General features: G+C 42.3%; 1 protein-coding gene across 1 annotated transcript in view; it reads left to right on the forward strand.

Annotated features, from left to right (window-relative positions):
- LOC115145062 (leucine-rich repeat-containing protein 52-like) overlaps positions 1-9,036 on the forward strand; it is a 37,699-nt gene extending 28,663 nt beyond the window's left edge. Inside the window, exon 2 of the mRNA XM_029686296.2 lies at positions 1,606-9,036. Within this exon, the coding sequence (XP_029542156.1) occupies positions 1,606-1,934 (329 nt within the window). The 3' untranslated portion in view covers positions 1,935-9,036. The remainder of the gene's footprint in view (positions 1-1,605) is intronic.
- Positions 9,037-15,000: the final 5,964 nt, after the last annotated feature.

Here is a 15,000-nt window from a genome sequence, read left to right on the forward strand (position 1 = left end):
GATGGAGGGAGGAGTGGGGGATTGAGCGAGAGAAAGAGAGAGCGAGAGAGAGATGAAATGAAATCATATGTGAAGAAAGAACTCTTCCCTTGTTTCTTTCTTTCTCTCTATGTTGTGAGACAGAAGTGACCCAGATCAGTCTGTATGGGTCTCCGCACTCCTCACACATCATTGGCTGTAACGGATTGACTGACAGAGACAGTGGAGTAGCATAATAAAAAATCCCCATAAAAATCCAAATGTTTAAGCTAGAGATATTTTTTTATTTGATTGGATGTGCCGATGTCGCACTTCCGCATCTGCGATGAAAGGTGACAGAACTAGAATGGTGTTTATCAGACCATGAGACATCCCGAAAATCGGTCTTCTCGCAAAATTGTCTGTAGCTTCCGAAAGATTGACTATTATGACTATTGTGGAAAGGTGAGACTCTCACAAACATGTAGATGTGGGTTGTTTTGCTGAAGGTCCCTTGGTACCAGTTGAAAAAATAAATGGAAGTACTTTATATATGGAGACTGTTTAGTGACAAAAATAAGGGGTTAAATACATGTAATAAAATAAATAAATAAATGTTTCCTTATATCTCTTCAGAACAAACTTCCTTTAGATTATTTGGGGGGGACTATGTGTTGTTCCATGTAGTGAATCTGTTATTCAATGCGTTTGTTTGGGCTAATAGCAGTGAGACCAAATAAAATGTTTCATCAAAATATATATTTTTCCATATCAAATAGCAAAATTATCCTTGGTATGACCTTAAAACAATTCCATATAGCTTAGTAGAATTGGACCCAAATTGAAAGGAAATCACAAAAACCATCAGAGTTGAACACTTGTGTGGTACATCAACCAACCAGGCATGTTACAAAAACGTTGGGACATGTACACAAGGTTCTCTAAACTATAACATGCAGTATAGCATCGAACCTAATTGGGGTCAACGGCATTTTGTAAGATTGCTGGTATGGCCCCCAGGGACCAGATCTGTGGTGTCTCCGTATCGAAATATTTTCATGTTACATATATTTATCTCTATTAAATTTGTTGAATCATCTTTTTTAAAGCCTTCAAAACTGTAACATTGTATTGCCAACAATGGTGTTTTTGTAATCACAAAGTGAATGATTGAGTCAAAGTTTGCAGCAAAACACTATCTCTCCTTGGAGATGCCTTGTGTGTGTTTCTATGAAGGCTATTTAAATGCTCATCCCAGTGTGTGTGTGTGTGTGTGTGTGTGTGTGTGTGTGTGTGTGTGTGTGTTAAGCATTCTAATGAGTCTGTGCCTAGACGTGTCCCAGATCTGCATTACCCTGAGGAAATCTATCGTGTTTTTACGGATCATTTATCACCAAGGTTATCACAGCTTTTTATGTGTGTGTGGGTGTGTGTGTGTGTGTGTGTGAGCTGCATTGTGGTAATTTCTCTCCCTTGAATTATTTTCCCCCTCACCCCCGCACCTTTCCCTCTCCTCCATTCTTCCCTCCTCTCAACTCTTTCTCTCCCCATCCCTGTCTCCTACTGCCTTAATGCTCTTCTCCTGCTCCCCCATCGCTCCATTTCTTTACCCCCCTTACCATGTCTGTTTTCTTTCCCTTTCTCCAGATGAGGGTCAGACAGTGTGCCAGGGGCCTCCGGAAGTGTCTGGGCAGCGGCTGGCTGAGGTGGGCATGCAGCTGAGGGCAGACTGCCACCAGGGCCTGGGTTACTGGGACTATCTGTTCTTTATCGCTATTGGCTTTGTCATCTTCAGTGCTGGCACCGTGTCGGCATGGGTGATGGGTGTCCTCATGGTGCTGTACGAGAGATACAACAAGAGGAAGGGGGAAGACATGGACAGTGATGACGAGGAGGAGAGACATATGGGCGGAGGGATGATGGGGGGAGGGCATCAGGGGAACGGGGATCTGAATAAGGCTGGCATGCAGGTGTGAGTGCGGGATGTGAGCAGCTGGAAGAGAATCAAATAAAATAAAAAGGCAGAAGAGAAAGCAGAGAGGATACATTACAAGGAGCAATGGAGTGATGGAAGGACACTGAAGAAAAGAAGGAGGAAAGAAGAGGGATGGAGAGATGAGAATAAAGGACACCGGGACCTTGGACTCTGTAGAGTGACAGTCCTGTTCTGACTGGGTGTCTCTAAGTGGAAGAGAACAGGACAGACATTATACCCTGTGTGTGTGTGTGTGTGTGTGTGTGTGTGTGTGTGTGTGTGTGTGTGTGTGTGTGTGTGTGTGTGTGTGTGTGTGTGTGTGTGTGTGTGTGTGTGTGTGTGTGTGTGTGTGTGTGTGTGCGTGCGTGCGTGCGTGCGTGCGTGCGTGCGTGCGTGCGTGTGTAACTTTGTGTAAGTGTGTCTGTGCGAGTGCGAGAGAGCAACAAGGGGGGATAAGCCTTCCACTTCAGGTCTACAGAGTGACTTCTGAACTATTAAGAGCAATAAGCCCCCTACTGTTACACACACACACACTCACACTCACACACACACTGCTAGTTTGGTTTCTCTGGTGATGCAATAATAAGAGTGAGTTACCCTCCATTCAATGTTATGCGCTTGTTTGAGAAAAGCACTATGAATTCAAATAATAATTATGGGGAAGGACACACAGATAAACACATAGTATTTAGGTCTACAATAGGTTAGGTTCATATTCTAGTCCAGCCAGGGGTGAAAGTAGAAAGTAGAACTTAATGAGCCTCCTATTTTTTAAATGTTTTGGGCCTAATCATAGAATTACATATAGAACCCCTATTAATTCAATAGGACCTCTGTGGGCCTACTCGTAAAGATTTGTCATTTAGCTTTTAAAATGTGTCACCTTTTATTGTGGCATAAACACAACCAGTCATGATGTTTTCATCTGATTGTCAAACAGTCACTTCAAAGGGCTCCTTCACTAGGCTCCCCGCGCACGTTCATCCACTCACAGCATATTTCCATCCTCAAAACGGTGGTGAAGGGAAAGATCCATTACACAAAACAACAAAAAAGTGCAATGACATTTGACAACTGTCATTAGGCGGAATTTATGCGTCCACTTTCAGTGTTCTCGTCGATCCACATCGCATTTTGGAGCGTAGGCTACACCACCCGTTTTCAAGTGCATTCGCTCCTTTTTTATGCCTCTGATATACGGTATTGATAAATAATGGTGTAGTAGCCGACAGTTTTCATGACATTTTGTTTGAAGTATTGTGACAGGCTTATGCTTTACCGGTACAGCGTACCTACACTATTTATTTTGCCTTGATGTCGGACCGCACCACCTTACTTTCACCCCTGAGTCCAGCCTAGTTATAGCTACTGTAACTGTATCTCTTTCACCAGGGGGAACAAGTGATTCATAGGTCTAGACTAACCCTGACCCTCCACTCTCTGCCTTCTGTCCACCTCAAACTATTAGTACAGAGCGCACACACGAGAGTAGTGTTTGTGTGTTTGTTAGCCAGATTATTTCTAGCTGACTAAACTCAACTCCATGGTGAAGGAAGTTCCTGATCAACTCCACCAACGGAGTTGATCAGAGACCAGGCTTTGTTGAATACAGGAATTCAGCTTGTACCTACAGTATGTTTGTCCTCTGTAGTTTGCATGCCTTTCCATGTTTGCTCAATAAACGTTAATCAAATACAACCAGCGCCTCTTTGCTCCTTGCTGTTGCTCTAAGACGGGAAAACTGAGCACATGCCAGTTGAATCTCAAAAAGGAAACAGTTGGTGGTTGTATTTGATTAACGGTTTATTAAAACATATGGATCTCAGCAAACAAAAAAAGGCACGCATCTACAGAGGGCAAACATAGGTACAAGGTAAGCGTTCCATATTTGTTCTTTTTTGAAGTATTGACCTTGGGCAAATCGATGTAGTCAGAGCTGAATTCCACAAAGCCTGGTCTCAACAGAAGCTTCCTCCACCATGGAGTTGAGTTTAGTCAGATGGGTTATTTCCAGTGAAGTTGATGAGAGCATCAGTGTGTGGGTCTATATGTGGGCGTGGAGCAATAGGAGGATATCAGCATTATTTTTTATAGTGGGGGGGGTTAATTTGTAATCACACTCCATGTCCCTGCCTACTGAGATGCATCCACACCGACACGCACGCACGCACGCACACACACACACACACACACACACACACACACTCCTCTCAAGGGCACAGCTAAATTCAGACCCTTAGGTCTAGGAACATTAGCACCCCTCCTTCCATCTGTTTTTCCATCTCTGTCTCCATCCCTCTATATTCAGGAGACAAGTCCTTAGCTGTCACTACATGCACACACGCAAGCACAAGAAACAAGCAGGCACTCAAGCAAGTAGACACGCACACATTCATGCACACACACAGACACACACATATACAGACACACACACAGACACACACATACACACACACAGAGAGACACAGATACACAGCTAAACTGTCAGATCTTTAGCTGGTCATTATCAGATGATGTACTTAGGAGCAGCTAAACCGTCTCGACAGACCCACAGCCTCAAGACAGATGAAACTGCTGTTAAGATGTCTGTCCCATGTACTATATGACCTTACTTCAAACACACATATACCACAAACAAACACACACGCTGCAGCCATCTCATCTGTTGAATGATGAGATGGCCCGTAGGACATATCTGCTGCTCAGTCTGGATACAGGGGGGTGTTGGGTGTTCTGTTGTGATGCAGAGAGGGCCAGGAGGGGTACGTGTTAACCCGTAAGAGGACAGAGCAGGGTATAAATATGACCACTGAAAGAGAAACAGGATCAGGGGGATTCAGGTTGTGTAAGGGGTGTAAGATGTGGATGGGGTGTTTAAGGGGTGAAGGGCCCAATGGCTGGGATGTAAACAGAACAGGGGTCCTGAAAGGGCATGTAGAGTGTGTGTGTGGGTAGGTGTGTTTACAGATGGAAGGCTGGGGTGTGTATATATGTGTGTCTGTGTGAGGGTTCTCTCTCTGTTACGGAACTGTTGTTGGCAAGCGAGTCACCGTCGCCAAGGGCAATGTTCTAGAATCTTGCTGATGTCCGCAACTGACCAATAAGAGCAGGGAGGGTGCACCCTGTAGTTTCTGGAACCCCCTGTCATCCCCCAATAAATCTGTGTGTGTGTGTGTGTGTGTGTGTGTGTGTGTGTGCGTGCGTGCGTGCGTGCGTGCGTGCGTGCGTGCGTGCGTGCGTGTGCGTGCGTGTGCGTGTGCGTGTGTGTACATGTGTGTGTATGTGTGTGCGTGTTGTAACCTCAGCCTGAGATCCTGTGAGTGTATCATTGTGCATGGCTCATGCTAATGGTTGATTCAGGGGTGTGGGGGTTGGTATTTTAAACAGCCTTCAACATTCATGCATTCATTGTTGCGGAACGTCATGATCTTGCTGTAAGTTGGCCATCAGATGAAGGCTGCATCTCAATAGTCTACAGGGGCTTCCTCTCCTCATCTCCTTCAAATGCATTAGTGTTTCCCTATAGGGCAATGTTTCCCAAACTCGGTCCTGGGGACCAGAAGGGCGCACGTTTTGTTTTTTGCCATAGCACTACACAGCTGATGCAAATAATCATCTCATCATTTAGTTTTCATTATTTGAATCAGCTGTGTAGTGCTAGGGAAGGGGGCCGAGTTTGGGAAACACTGCTATAGGGCTTGAAATGAAGGAGAGGAGACAAGACAATCTGTACTGTAAACGTTTGAAATGCACCCAAGGAGAGCAGTCATAGAAACAGATTTTACTGATTTTATAGTCCCTAAAGTTTCCAAACCCAGAAGCACCTTATAGTGTACTGGCTCAGGGCTGTGTGTGTGTGTGTGTGCGTGTGTGCGTGTGCGTGTGTGTGTGTTGTGCTGAGACGTCCTGTATGTGCTAAACTTCAGAGCTAACTCCAACTGTGAGGACAGCATCAGATCGCAGCAGAGCCAGAGTCTTATAGCAACAAGCTCTCACAGCCTCACATCATAATTAGACGTTCATCCATGTTTCTCAAAAGTGACGTCTTTAAGGTTAAGTTTAGGCATTAACTCCTTTCAATGTTCTATATCTGGATTTGAACTTGCAGCCTTTAGAACCAGATGTTTACGCCCATCCGCCATCCCCGTCCCCAACGCCCTAGCAAAACAAAACCGAAACCTACTTGAAGGTAACAGCGCTCATTGTTTCCCCTCGAGACCGGTTTCCACGTCATCTCCCGACGTCCTTAGACATGGATGGACGTCAAATACTGACATGTATTACGGGTGACCCACATGCTTATTGAGACTAAGGTCCACACACACACCAAGAGGCACGCACACACACCAAGAGGCACGCACACACACATACAAGAAGTCTTAAAGCTCTGTTCGGCTCTAAATAATTTATTGTGCTGGTCACAGTCTATCGATCACATGCCCCTGTTCTGCACACACACACCGGGGGATTGCAGAGTTAGACACACACACAAACACACTAGGGCTTCGTCGCTTCACAGACCTCTGTCCCATAATGAGCTCGTCTAGACAGAGAAGACAATGCAGATATGAGAAGACACCCGGGGGAGAGCCCAGTGTGTGTGTGTGTGTGTGTGTGTGTGTGTGTCCAGTCTGTTCTGCAGTGGGCCGGTTTCAGGCAGTCCACTGAACCATCACCATACCAGTTGGACACACACACACTGCTAGTGTATCTCTCACTCTCTCTCTGTGTATATACACTAGCAGTCAAAAGTTTGAACACACCTACTCATTCAAGGGTTTTTCTTTATTTTAACTATTTTCTACGTTCTAGAATATTAGTGAAGACATCAAACCTATGAAATAACACATGGAATCATGTAGTAACTAAAATAGTGTTAAACAAATCAAAATATATTTTAGATTTTTGATTCTTCAAAGTAGCCACACTTTTTGTTCAAATAGCCCTTACACAGCCTGGAGGTGTGTTGGGTCGTTGTCCTGTTGGAATGGGATGGCATATCACTGCAGAGTGTTGTGGTAGCCATGCTGGTTAAGTCTTCTTTGAATTCTAAATAAATCACTGACAGTGTCACCAGCAAAGCACCCCCACACCATCACAACTCCTCCTCCATGCTTCACGGTGGAGAGATCTGCTAAAACTTCTTAGGGATAGCCCCCTTTTTTTCAATTTTCGCCTAAATGTCATACCCAAATCTAACTGCCTGTAGCTCAGGCCCTGAAGCAAGGATATGCATATTTTTGCTACCATTTGAAAGGAAACACTTTGAAGTTTGTGGAAATGTGAATTGAATGTTGGAGAATATAACACAATAGATCTGGTAGAAGAAAATACAAAAGAAAAAAACAACCAGTCTTTTTCTACCACCACCTTTGAAATGCAACAGAGAGGTCATAGTTCTAGCCATCACTCTGGTTGTAATGTCCACAAGATGGCAGTATATGTGCAAAGTTTCAGATAGATAACTTGAAGTATGAATGAACTACAAGACTTTTAGTGTGAAGTCCCCAGGTACATTTGGGCAAATCGTGAAGGAGACATTCGCATTCATAATATATTTTTCTACAAGAATATCATCAAATCTGTATACTTGGACTTGGACTTTCCAAGTATTAGTAGCCATATTATAAGTTATAACATTTGAAAAACAACTAGTTTTCATAATTTCATAAATCTGAATATCCTTATAATTTTTGTCCAAAATGAAAAGGCATGCTGTCGTACAAGGTTAGTAGCACATTTTACGACATATACATGGTTTCACGTAAAGCCCAGCTCTTTGGTTATCTAGCTAGCTTTGTTTGACAAAGATACAGTTGTTCAAGTGATGACCGCCCGCGTCATTGGCGTGCCATGAAGGAGGTGAATTTATCAAACCTATCGTGGTGAAAAAAGTGTTTTGTTGTTAGGAGCTCTTCTCAAACAATAGCATGGCATTTTTTCACAGTAATAGCTACTATCTAGGAAATTGGACAGTGCAGTTATATTAACAATAATTTACGTTTTCAGACGATATAAGACACTTATATGTACCGACATTTGTTGTTTCTCTAAAATCTGCGATCTTGACATAACTATTGTCCATTGCTCGTGTTCTTGCCCCAACAAGTCTCTTCTTATTATTGGTGTCCTTTAGTAGTGGTTTCTTTGCAGCAATTCAACCACGAAGGCCTGATTCACACAGTCTCCTCTAAACAGTTGATGTTGAGATGTCTGCTACTTGAACTCTGTGAAGCATTTATTTGGGCTGCAATTTGAGGTGCAGTTAACTCCAATGAACCTATCCTCCGCAGTAGAAACTCTGGGTCTTCCTTTCCTGTGGCGGTCCTCATGAGAGCCAGTTTCATCATAGCGCTTGATGGTTTTTGCGACTGCACTTGAAGAACCTTTCAAAGTTATTGAAATTTTCCGTATTGACTGACCTTCATGTCTTAAAGTAATGATGGACTGTCTTTTCTCTGCTTATTTGAGCCGTTCTTGCCATAATATGGACTTGGTCTTTTACCAAATAGGGCTATCTTCTGTGTACCACCCCTACTGTAACGGCTTTCTTCTGTGGACGAAGGATTGGACCAAAGCGCAGAGTTGTTAGTGTTCATCATGTTTAATAAAGACAATAAACATGAACACTACAAAATACAAAACAACAAATGTGAAAAAAACAAAACAGTTCTGTTTGGTGCAGACACACGAAAACAGAAGACAACCACCCTCAAAAACCCAACACCAAACAGCCTACCTAAATATGGTTCCCAATCAGAGACAATGACCAACACCTGCCTCTGATTGAGAACACAACATAGAATGCCCACTCAGCTCACATCCTGACCAACACTAAAACAAAGAAAACACAAAAGAACTATGGTCAGAACGTGACACCTACCTTGTCACAACACAACTGATTGGCTCAAACGCATTAAGAAGGAAAGAAATTAAACAAATGAACTCTTAACAAGAATCCCAAATATAAAATATATTTTGATTTGTATAATACTTCTTTGGTTACTACATGACTCCATATGTGTTATTTCATAGTTTTGATGTCTTCACTATTATTCTACAATGTAGAAAATAGTAAAAATAAAGAAAAACCCTTGAATGAGTAGGTGTGTCCAAACTTTTGACTGGTAATGTATATATATATATCCACTGCCCAGTGTTAAGTCTGCTACTCTAAGAGGCTTTAATACCTCACACCTGTTCTTTATCCCTCTCCCACTATCCCTCTCTTTATCTCTCCTTCTGTATTCATCTCTCTCTCTCCACAGCTGTGTGTGTGTGTGTGGGGGGGGGGGGCAGTATCAGAGCTTGAGTATGAAGCACAGAAACCATCTAATGCAATAAATTGCAGTAAATTACTCTTTCTTCCAGAGTGTGAGCTCACACACGCACACACACACACACACACACACACACACACACACACACACACACACACACACACATACATAGGTAGAATATCTACACGCATACTCTCTCACACACCTGTGTGAAAGCGAAACATAACTTTTGCTCTGGTTTACACATACTTCTATTTTGACTCTATGTTCAGCACATACATACACATACACACACATGCACACACATACACAAACATACACACACATACACTTTACACGGCATACCAGTCTGACTGGTATGTGCTGTTGTGTGAGTACAGGAAAATATACTGTAGTTGTTCGGCAGGTATCCTTCTGGTTGCATGTCCTTGAATCGGGCCTCAGTGGAAAGAGGAGGAAGAAGCGAGAGAGAATAGGAGAGACTAGAGGAGACACTATGAACATTCACAATGTACTGCAGCATAAAAACGGGGGACATTAACGTCCATTTACGTAAAAGTGATTTCAACTAAATGATATCATGTCATGAAATAGCACATTTGGTTTCTACAGTGTGAACCTGAGTATGGACAGGGGGTAGAGGGAGGAGAGAGAGAGGATAATGGATGGTGTTATGGAGGCTGGAGATAGTTGTCTCTTCATTATGTTAAAAGTGACACACACACATACATTTACATTTACATTTAAGTCATTTAGCAGACGCTCTTATCCAGAGCGACTTACAAATTGGTGCGTTCACCTTAAGACATCCAGTGGAACAGCCACTTTACAATAGTGCATCTAAATCTTTTAAGAGGGGGTGAGAAGGATTACTTTATCCTATCCTAGGTATTCCTGAAAGAGGTGGGGTTTCAGGTGTCTCCGGAAGGTGGTGATTGACTCCGCTGTCCTGGCGTCGTGAGGGAGTTTGTTCCACCATTGGGGGGCCAGAGCAGCGAACAGTTTTGACTGGGCTGCGCGGGAACTGTACTTCCTCAGTGGTAGGGAGGCGAGCAGGCCAGAGGTGGATGAACGCAGTGCCCTTGTTTGGGTGTAGGGCCTGATCAGAGCCTGGAGGTACTGAGGTGCCGTTCCCCTCACAGCTCCGTAGGCAAGCACCATGGTCTTGTAGCGGATGCGAGCTTCAACTGGAAGCCAGTGGAGAGAGCGGAGGAGCGGGGTGACGTGAGAGAACTTGGGAAGGTTGAACACCAGACGGGCTGCGGCGTTCTGGATGAGTTGTAGGGGTTTAATGGCACAGGCAGGGAGCCCAGCCAACAGCGAGTTGCAGTAATCCAGACGGGAGATGACAAGTGCCTGGTACATACAGCAGCTTCAACTGCTAACACCCCAACGGTTCTTTGACAGGCCTACAGAAACTTCTTGTCACACTGGCAGTTTCCAACCTGAACACACACACTCTGTCCTTACCAGTAGAAACCAGTACCCACATACACGTACACACGTACATATGTACGTACACAAACATACACTACTGTAATACTGTATGACTCCACACAGGATTGTCTTTTGTCTACAGCGGTTCCGGCTATTTAAAACTGCAGTAACTTATATTAAGTCCTATTGTATCTTTGACTATTATTAAAGGATAGACTCTGATGTTTGTGGATGACTGCGTTTTCTGTTGTTTCTTAACCCATTTAATCCCATGGGTCACAATAGTGACAACACAAAGCTTTAGTACTCTAGAGAAGTTGTACTTATAAACAAATGTGTCATATATTATTCTTTATCAATGTGTCTAGTATCATTTAGAGAAATGTTATATGATTTCTCAAAATGGTCGCAATACCACAATCATATTTCTGCAATGTGCACTTGTACAGACAGATTTGGCACCAGAAGTCTAACAGTCTAAAAAAAACTACGGAGCGGCTGCGGATCCAAATTCTCTGGAACCGTCTTCCCAACAGCTAATAGTCAGAAGCTTCTGCACATGTGCTGGATTCTCTACTTTACGCACAGTCTCTGCTCTACTCGTTTGGCTGCCCAAAGAACAGGCTAGTATACCCTGGCAAATATCAGTGATGAATGGAGAATGGTGCTAATAAAATTAGATCAAAGTGGAATCAATGTCTGCTAGATCACATATTGCTATTATTCTAGGCTACATAACACAACTGGCAAAAAAAAAAGAAAAAGATTTTAGGATGATTGTGCAAGTGGTCACATTTTTCTCTCATACGGCCAAAACTCAAATCAAATACGCCAAATACAACTGGTGTAGACTTTACCGGGACTTTCAGAGTTTAATAATACAAATAAAATAAGAATAAAATAACAATATAAACTTTCTGTACAAAAAAGATAAGCACAATAAAAGTCACTATATAGCAAACTAGGGTTCTCCATCGGCGCCATCCAACAGCGCCCTCCAGTATAGGCAAAATATGTGCTTTGATTGAAAAAAACAACACAGGTAGCCTATGTCAGGGGTTTTCATACCTGTCCTTGGGGACCCTCAGTCTTTCCAAGTATTTGAACTTTTCAAAGCTAGCACACCTGAATCAACTTGTCTACTAAGTACAAGCCCTTGGTTAGGGTTTTGTCTATAAGGGATACAGCTTTTGTCAAAATTGACTTTACGTAGCAGGTTTAGGAGAACTTACACAGCAGGTTAGGATAATTAAAGTAACAGGTTAGGATAATTAGGTTAAGGTTAGGAAAAGGATTATGGTTAGCTAAAATAAAAATAAAAATGCAACTTTTGATGTCAATTTGACAAAAGCTGTATCCCATCTAGACATGACCTTTGTTAGGTGACTCAGGTGAGCTAGTTCAGGGCTACAAACAAATTGTGAAACGTCTGGGGGTTCCCAACCGCTGGCATACGCTACAGCTTGTTAACAACATCTGTTCTAAAATTCGCTCACAGTAGATAATTCAAAACAACACTGTAGAAACAACACTGCACATAAATCAAATCAAATGTTATTGGTCACATACACATATTTAGTAGATTGTATTGCAGGCGTAGAGAAATGCTTGTGTTCCTAGCTCCAAATAGTTTTACCACAACACAGTAGTCTGAAACTCTTTTGTAGGCAACTTCGGGCAAGTCGCATTATGCTGGTTTGCAAAGTTAAATGTAATTCCTATTGGAATCCAGCCAGAGTTAGGATATCCAAAAATATGAACTTTTGCAACCTGCATTTAGAATGACTTCCAAGGTAGGGAAACACGATAAAAGATCCTACCTAAACCATTTAAATAGGAACAACCATCTCAGTAACGGGTGCAATTAGTCAACCTACTAACAGATTGGATTCGTTTTGTAATGTATGTTATTTATCTTTGTGTAGCATGAAATCAATCAATCAATGTGCATGCAAAAACACACATTGAAACAAACGATTCTAAAAATCAACTTGCCATACAGCATGCTGGGAAATATGTTAATGATGTGCGTTGTTTTTGAGAGCACCTTAATCAAAATATTGGGTACAATTTTTTTTACCATTATAGATTATCTGTACATGTACCCTAAAAGGTACAGAACAGTACCATGTGAGATGACATGTGTAGCACTGAAAGTACATTAAAGACCAAAAAGCTGATCTACTCCCTAAAAATAAAAATGTAATAATTTAAAAAACAATACTGTACCCTAACCTAACTGTACAACGGTTTCTGAAAGGGTGGGTAATTAGGTTTAGGTGGGTAAGTGGACTAAGGTATACAGTGTATAGAGATGGAGGCTGGGGAATAGGGTTAAATATCTGTTCATTGTGCTATAGCCAGAGCACAGTATGTTCCCATTGGTCACAATTGTGACCGAGAATAAAACATACTTTTCCACATATTTTTCAATATTATTTCTCAAAAAGCAGTATGGATTACATGTAAGTGTTACTAATGGCATAATGTTTGCATAGTGGCATGTCTGGAATAAAATCGGGGACAAGTGGGTTAACTTGAATGTGAAACAACCACTATGTCAGCCCAATTTGGGGAGGGAGAGAGCGACAGGGGAGTGAGGGAGGGAGAGAGGGAAAAGGGAGAGAGGGAAGGGGCGAGTAAACGGAGTGCAGAGGGGTGATCGATTTAGCCTCTTTGTCAACAACCTGGCACTGGAGAGAATAAGAGAGAGACAGGGAGGGAGGGAGGGAAAATGAGGTGGAAATGAAAAAGGGGAGATAGACATGGGGAGAACAAGGGGCAGAGTGGCGGCAGAGAGAGAGAGAGAGAGAGAGGTGGGAAGTTGAGGCCTTGCTCTTTTGTCTATTGGCTGTTGGCTGCCAACTCTATTCTCTGCCCCATTATGAAGGTTTATGGGAGAGACGAGTGTGGAGAGGGAGAGAGAGAGCTGGGGTTGATGCTATATTTGTATCCCATAATAATAATCATAAAGGAGGTGGGAGGAGCTGCTGTCCTCAGTGTGGTATGTACTGATACACTCATCCCTCTGTCTCTCCATCCTTATCTCTATCTTACCCTCGCTCTGTTCTTCTCACTCTCTGTCTCTCTCTGTCTGTGTATCTGTATTGATACCTTTACTGCACCAAATGGACTCTCCCTCAAACTATAAACCCAGTCACCCCTTATCTCCTCCCCCTCTCCCCCATTTTGTCGATCTCTCTCTCACACACACACACTCTCTCTCTCTGGTCTTTCTCCTAGCGCTGAGCGATTAACCGAAATAACTGTTATTTTTTCATTTTTAAATAACTAATTAACCAACGTTAGTTTATTATTTGAATTGCATTTAGTTTGTTATTTTCCTGTGAGCTCAATATGCACATTGCACAGTTTCTCTACATATAAATCAGATCCAGACTGAACTGTGCAATGTACTGTGGTAGGGAGTTGTAGTTTCCCACAGGCCAATATTCTCCATAGTTTAGCGCATAAACGTGGTAATTAACTACAATGACCATAATCCATTGAGCATCTACTTGTCCAGTCTGTATTTCTTTTACACCTGCTACTAAAAGAGACAAAAGAATGTGCGACCTTGAGGTGATATAGAGAGCAGCTGTTGCTTCGCAAGGTATCTCTACCTGAAAATACATGACCTAAGTGATTGATAATTGGTATTCAGCAGTCATAAAGGTAGGCCTTATTTACTTTAAAGAACTACTAAATAGTGCTTTTGTCAGACAGCATAGGCAGGAGCTCCATAGAGATTACATGATGACTTGGAATGAAATAATAAAGTCATCAACTAAAACAAATGTAATATACAGAACTGAAATATTTTATTAAAGTGAAGTAATGTGAATAAATGATGGTTAATAAGTGATAAGTAGAAATGGGTAGTCACTACTACCATCATGGGACTTTTATTAATTGTTTTATTATGTGTTGTTACAGCATTCAACCCACATTATGCATAGTGCATTTAATGTACAGTGACAAGAAAACGTATGTGAACCCTTTGGAAATACCTAGATTTCTGCATAAATCGGTCATAAAATTTGATCTGATCTTCATCTAGGTCACAACTATCCCTTGGATTTAATAACTGGTTGACCCTCCTTTGGCAGCAATAACCTCAACCAAACGTTTTCTGTAGATGCAGATCAGACCTGCATAATGGTCAGGAGGAATTGTGGACCATTCCTCTTTACAAAACTGTTTCAGTTCAGCAATATTCTTGGGATGTCTGGTGTGAACTGCTCACTTGAGGTCATACCACATCATCTCAATCGGGTTGAGGTCAGGACTCTGACTGGTCCACTCCAGAAGGCCTATTTTCTTCTGTTGAAGCCATTGTTGATTTAGATT

This window comes from Oncorhynchus nerka, linkage group LG17, assembly GCF_034236695.1.
Source record: "Oncorhynchus nerka isolate Pitt River linkage group LG17, Oner_Uvic_2.0, whole genome shotgun sequence".
NCBI lineage: Eukaryota > Metazoa > Chordata > Actinopteri > Salmoniformes > Salmonidae > Oncorhynchus > Oncorhynchus nerka.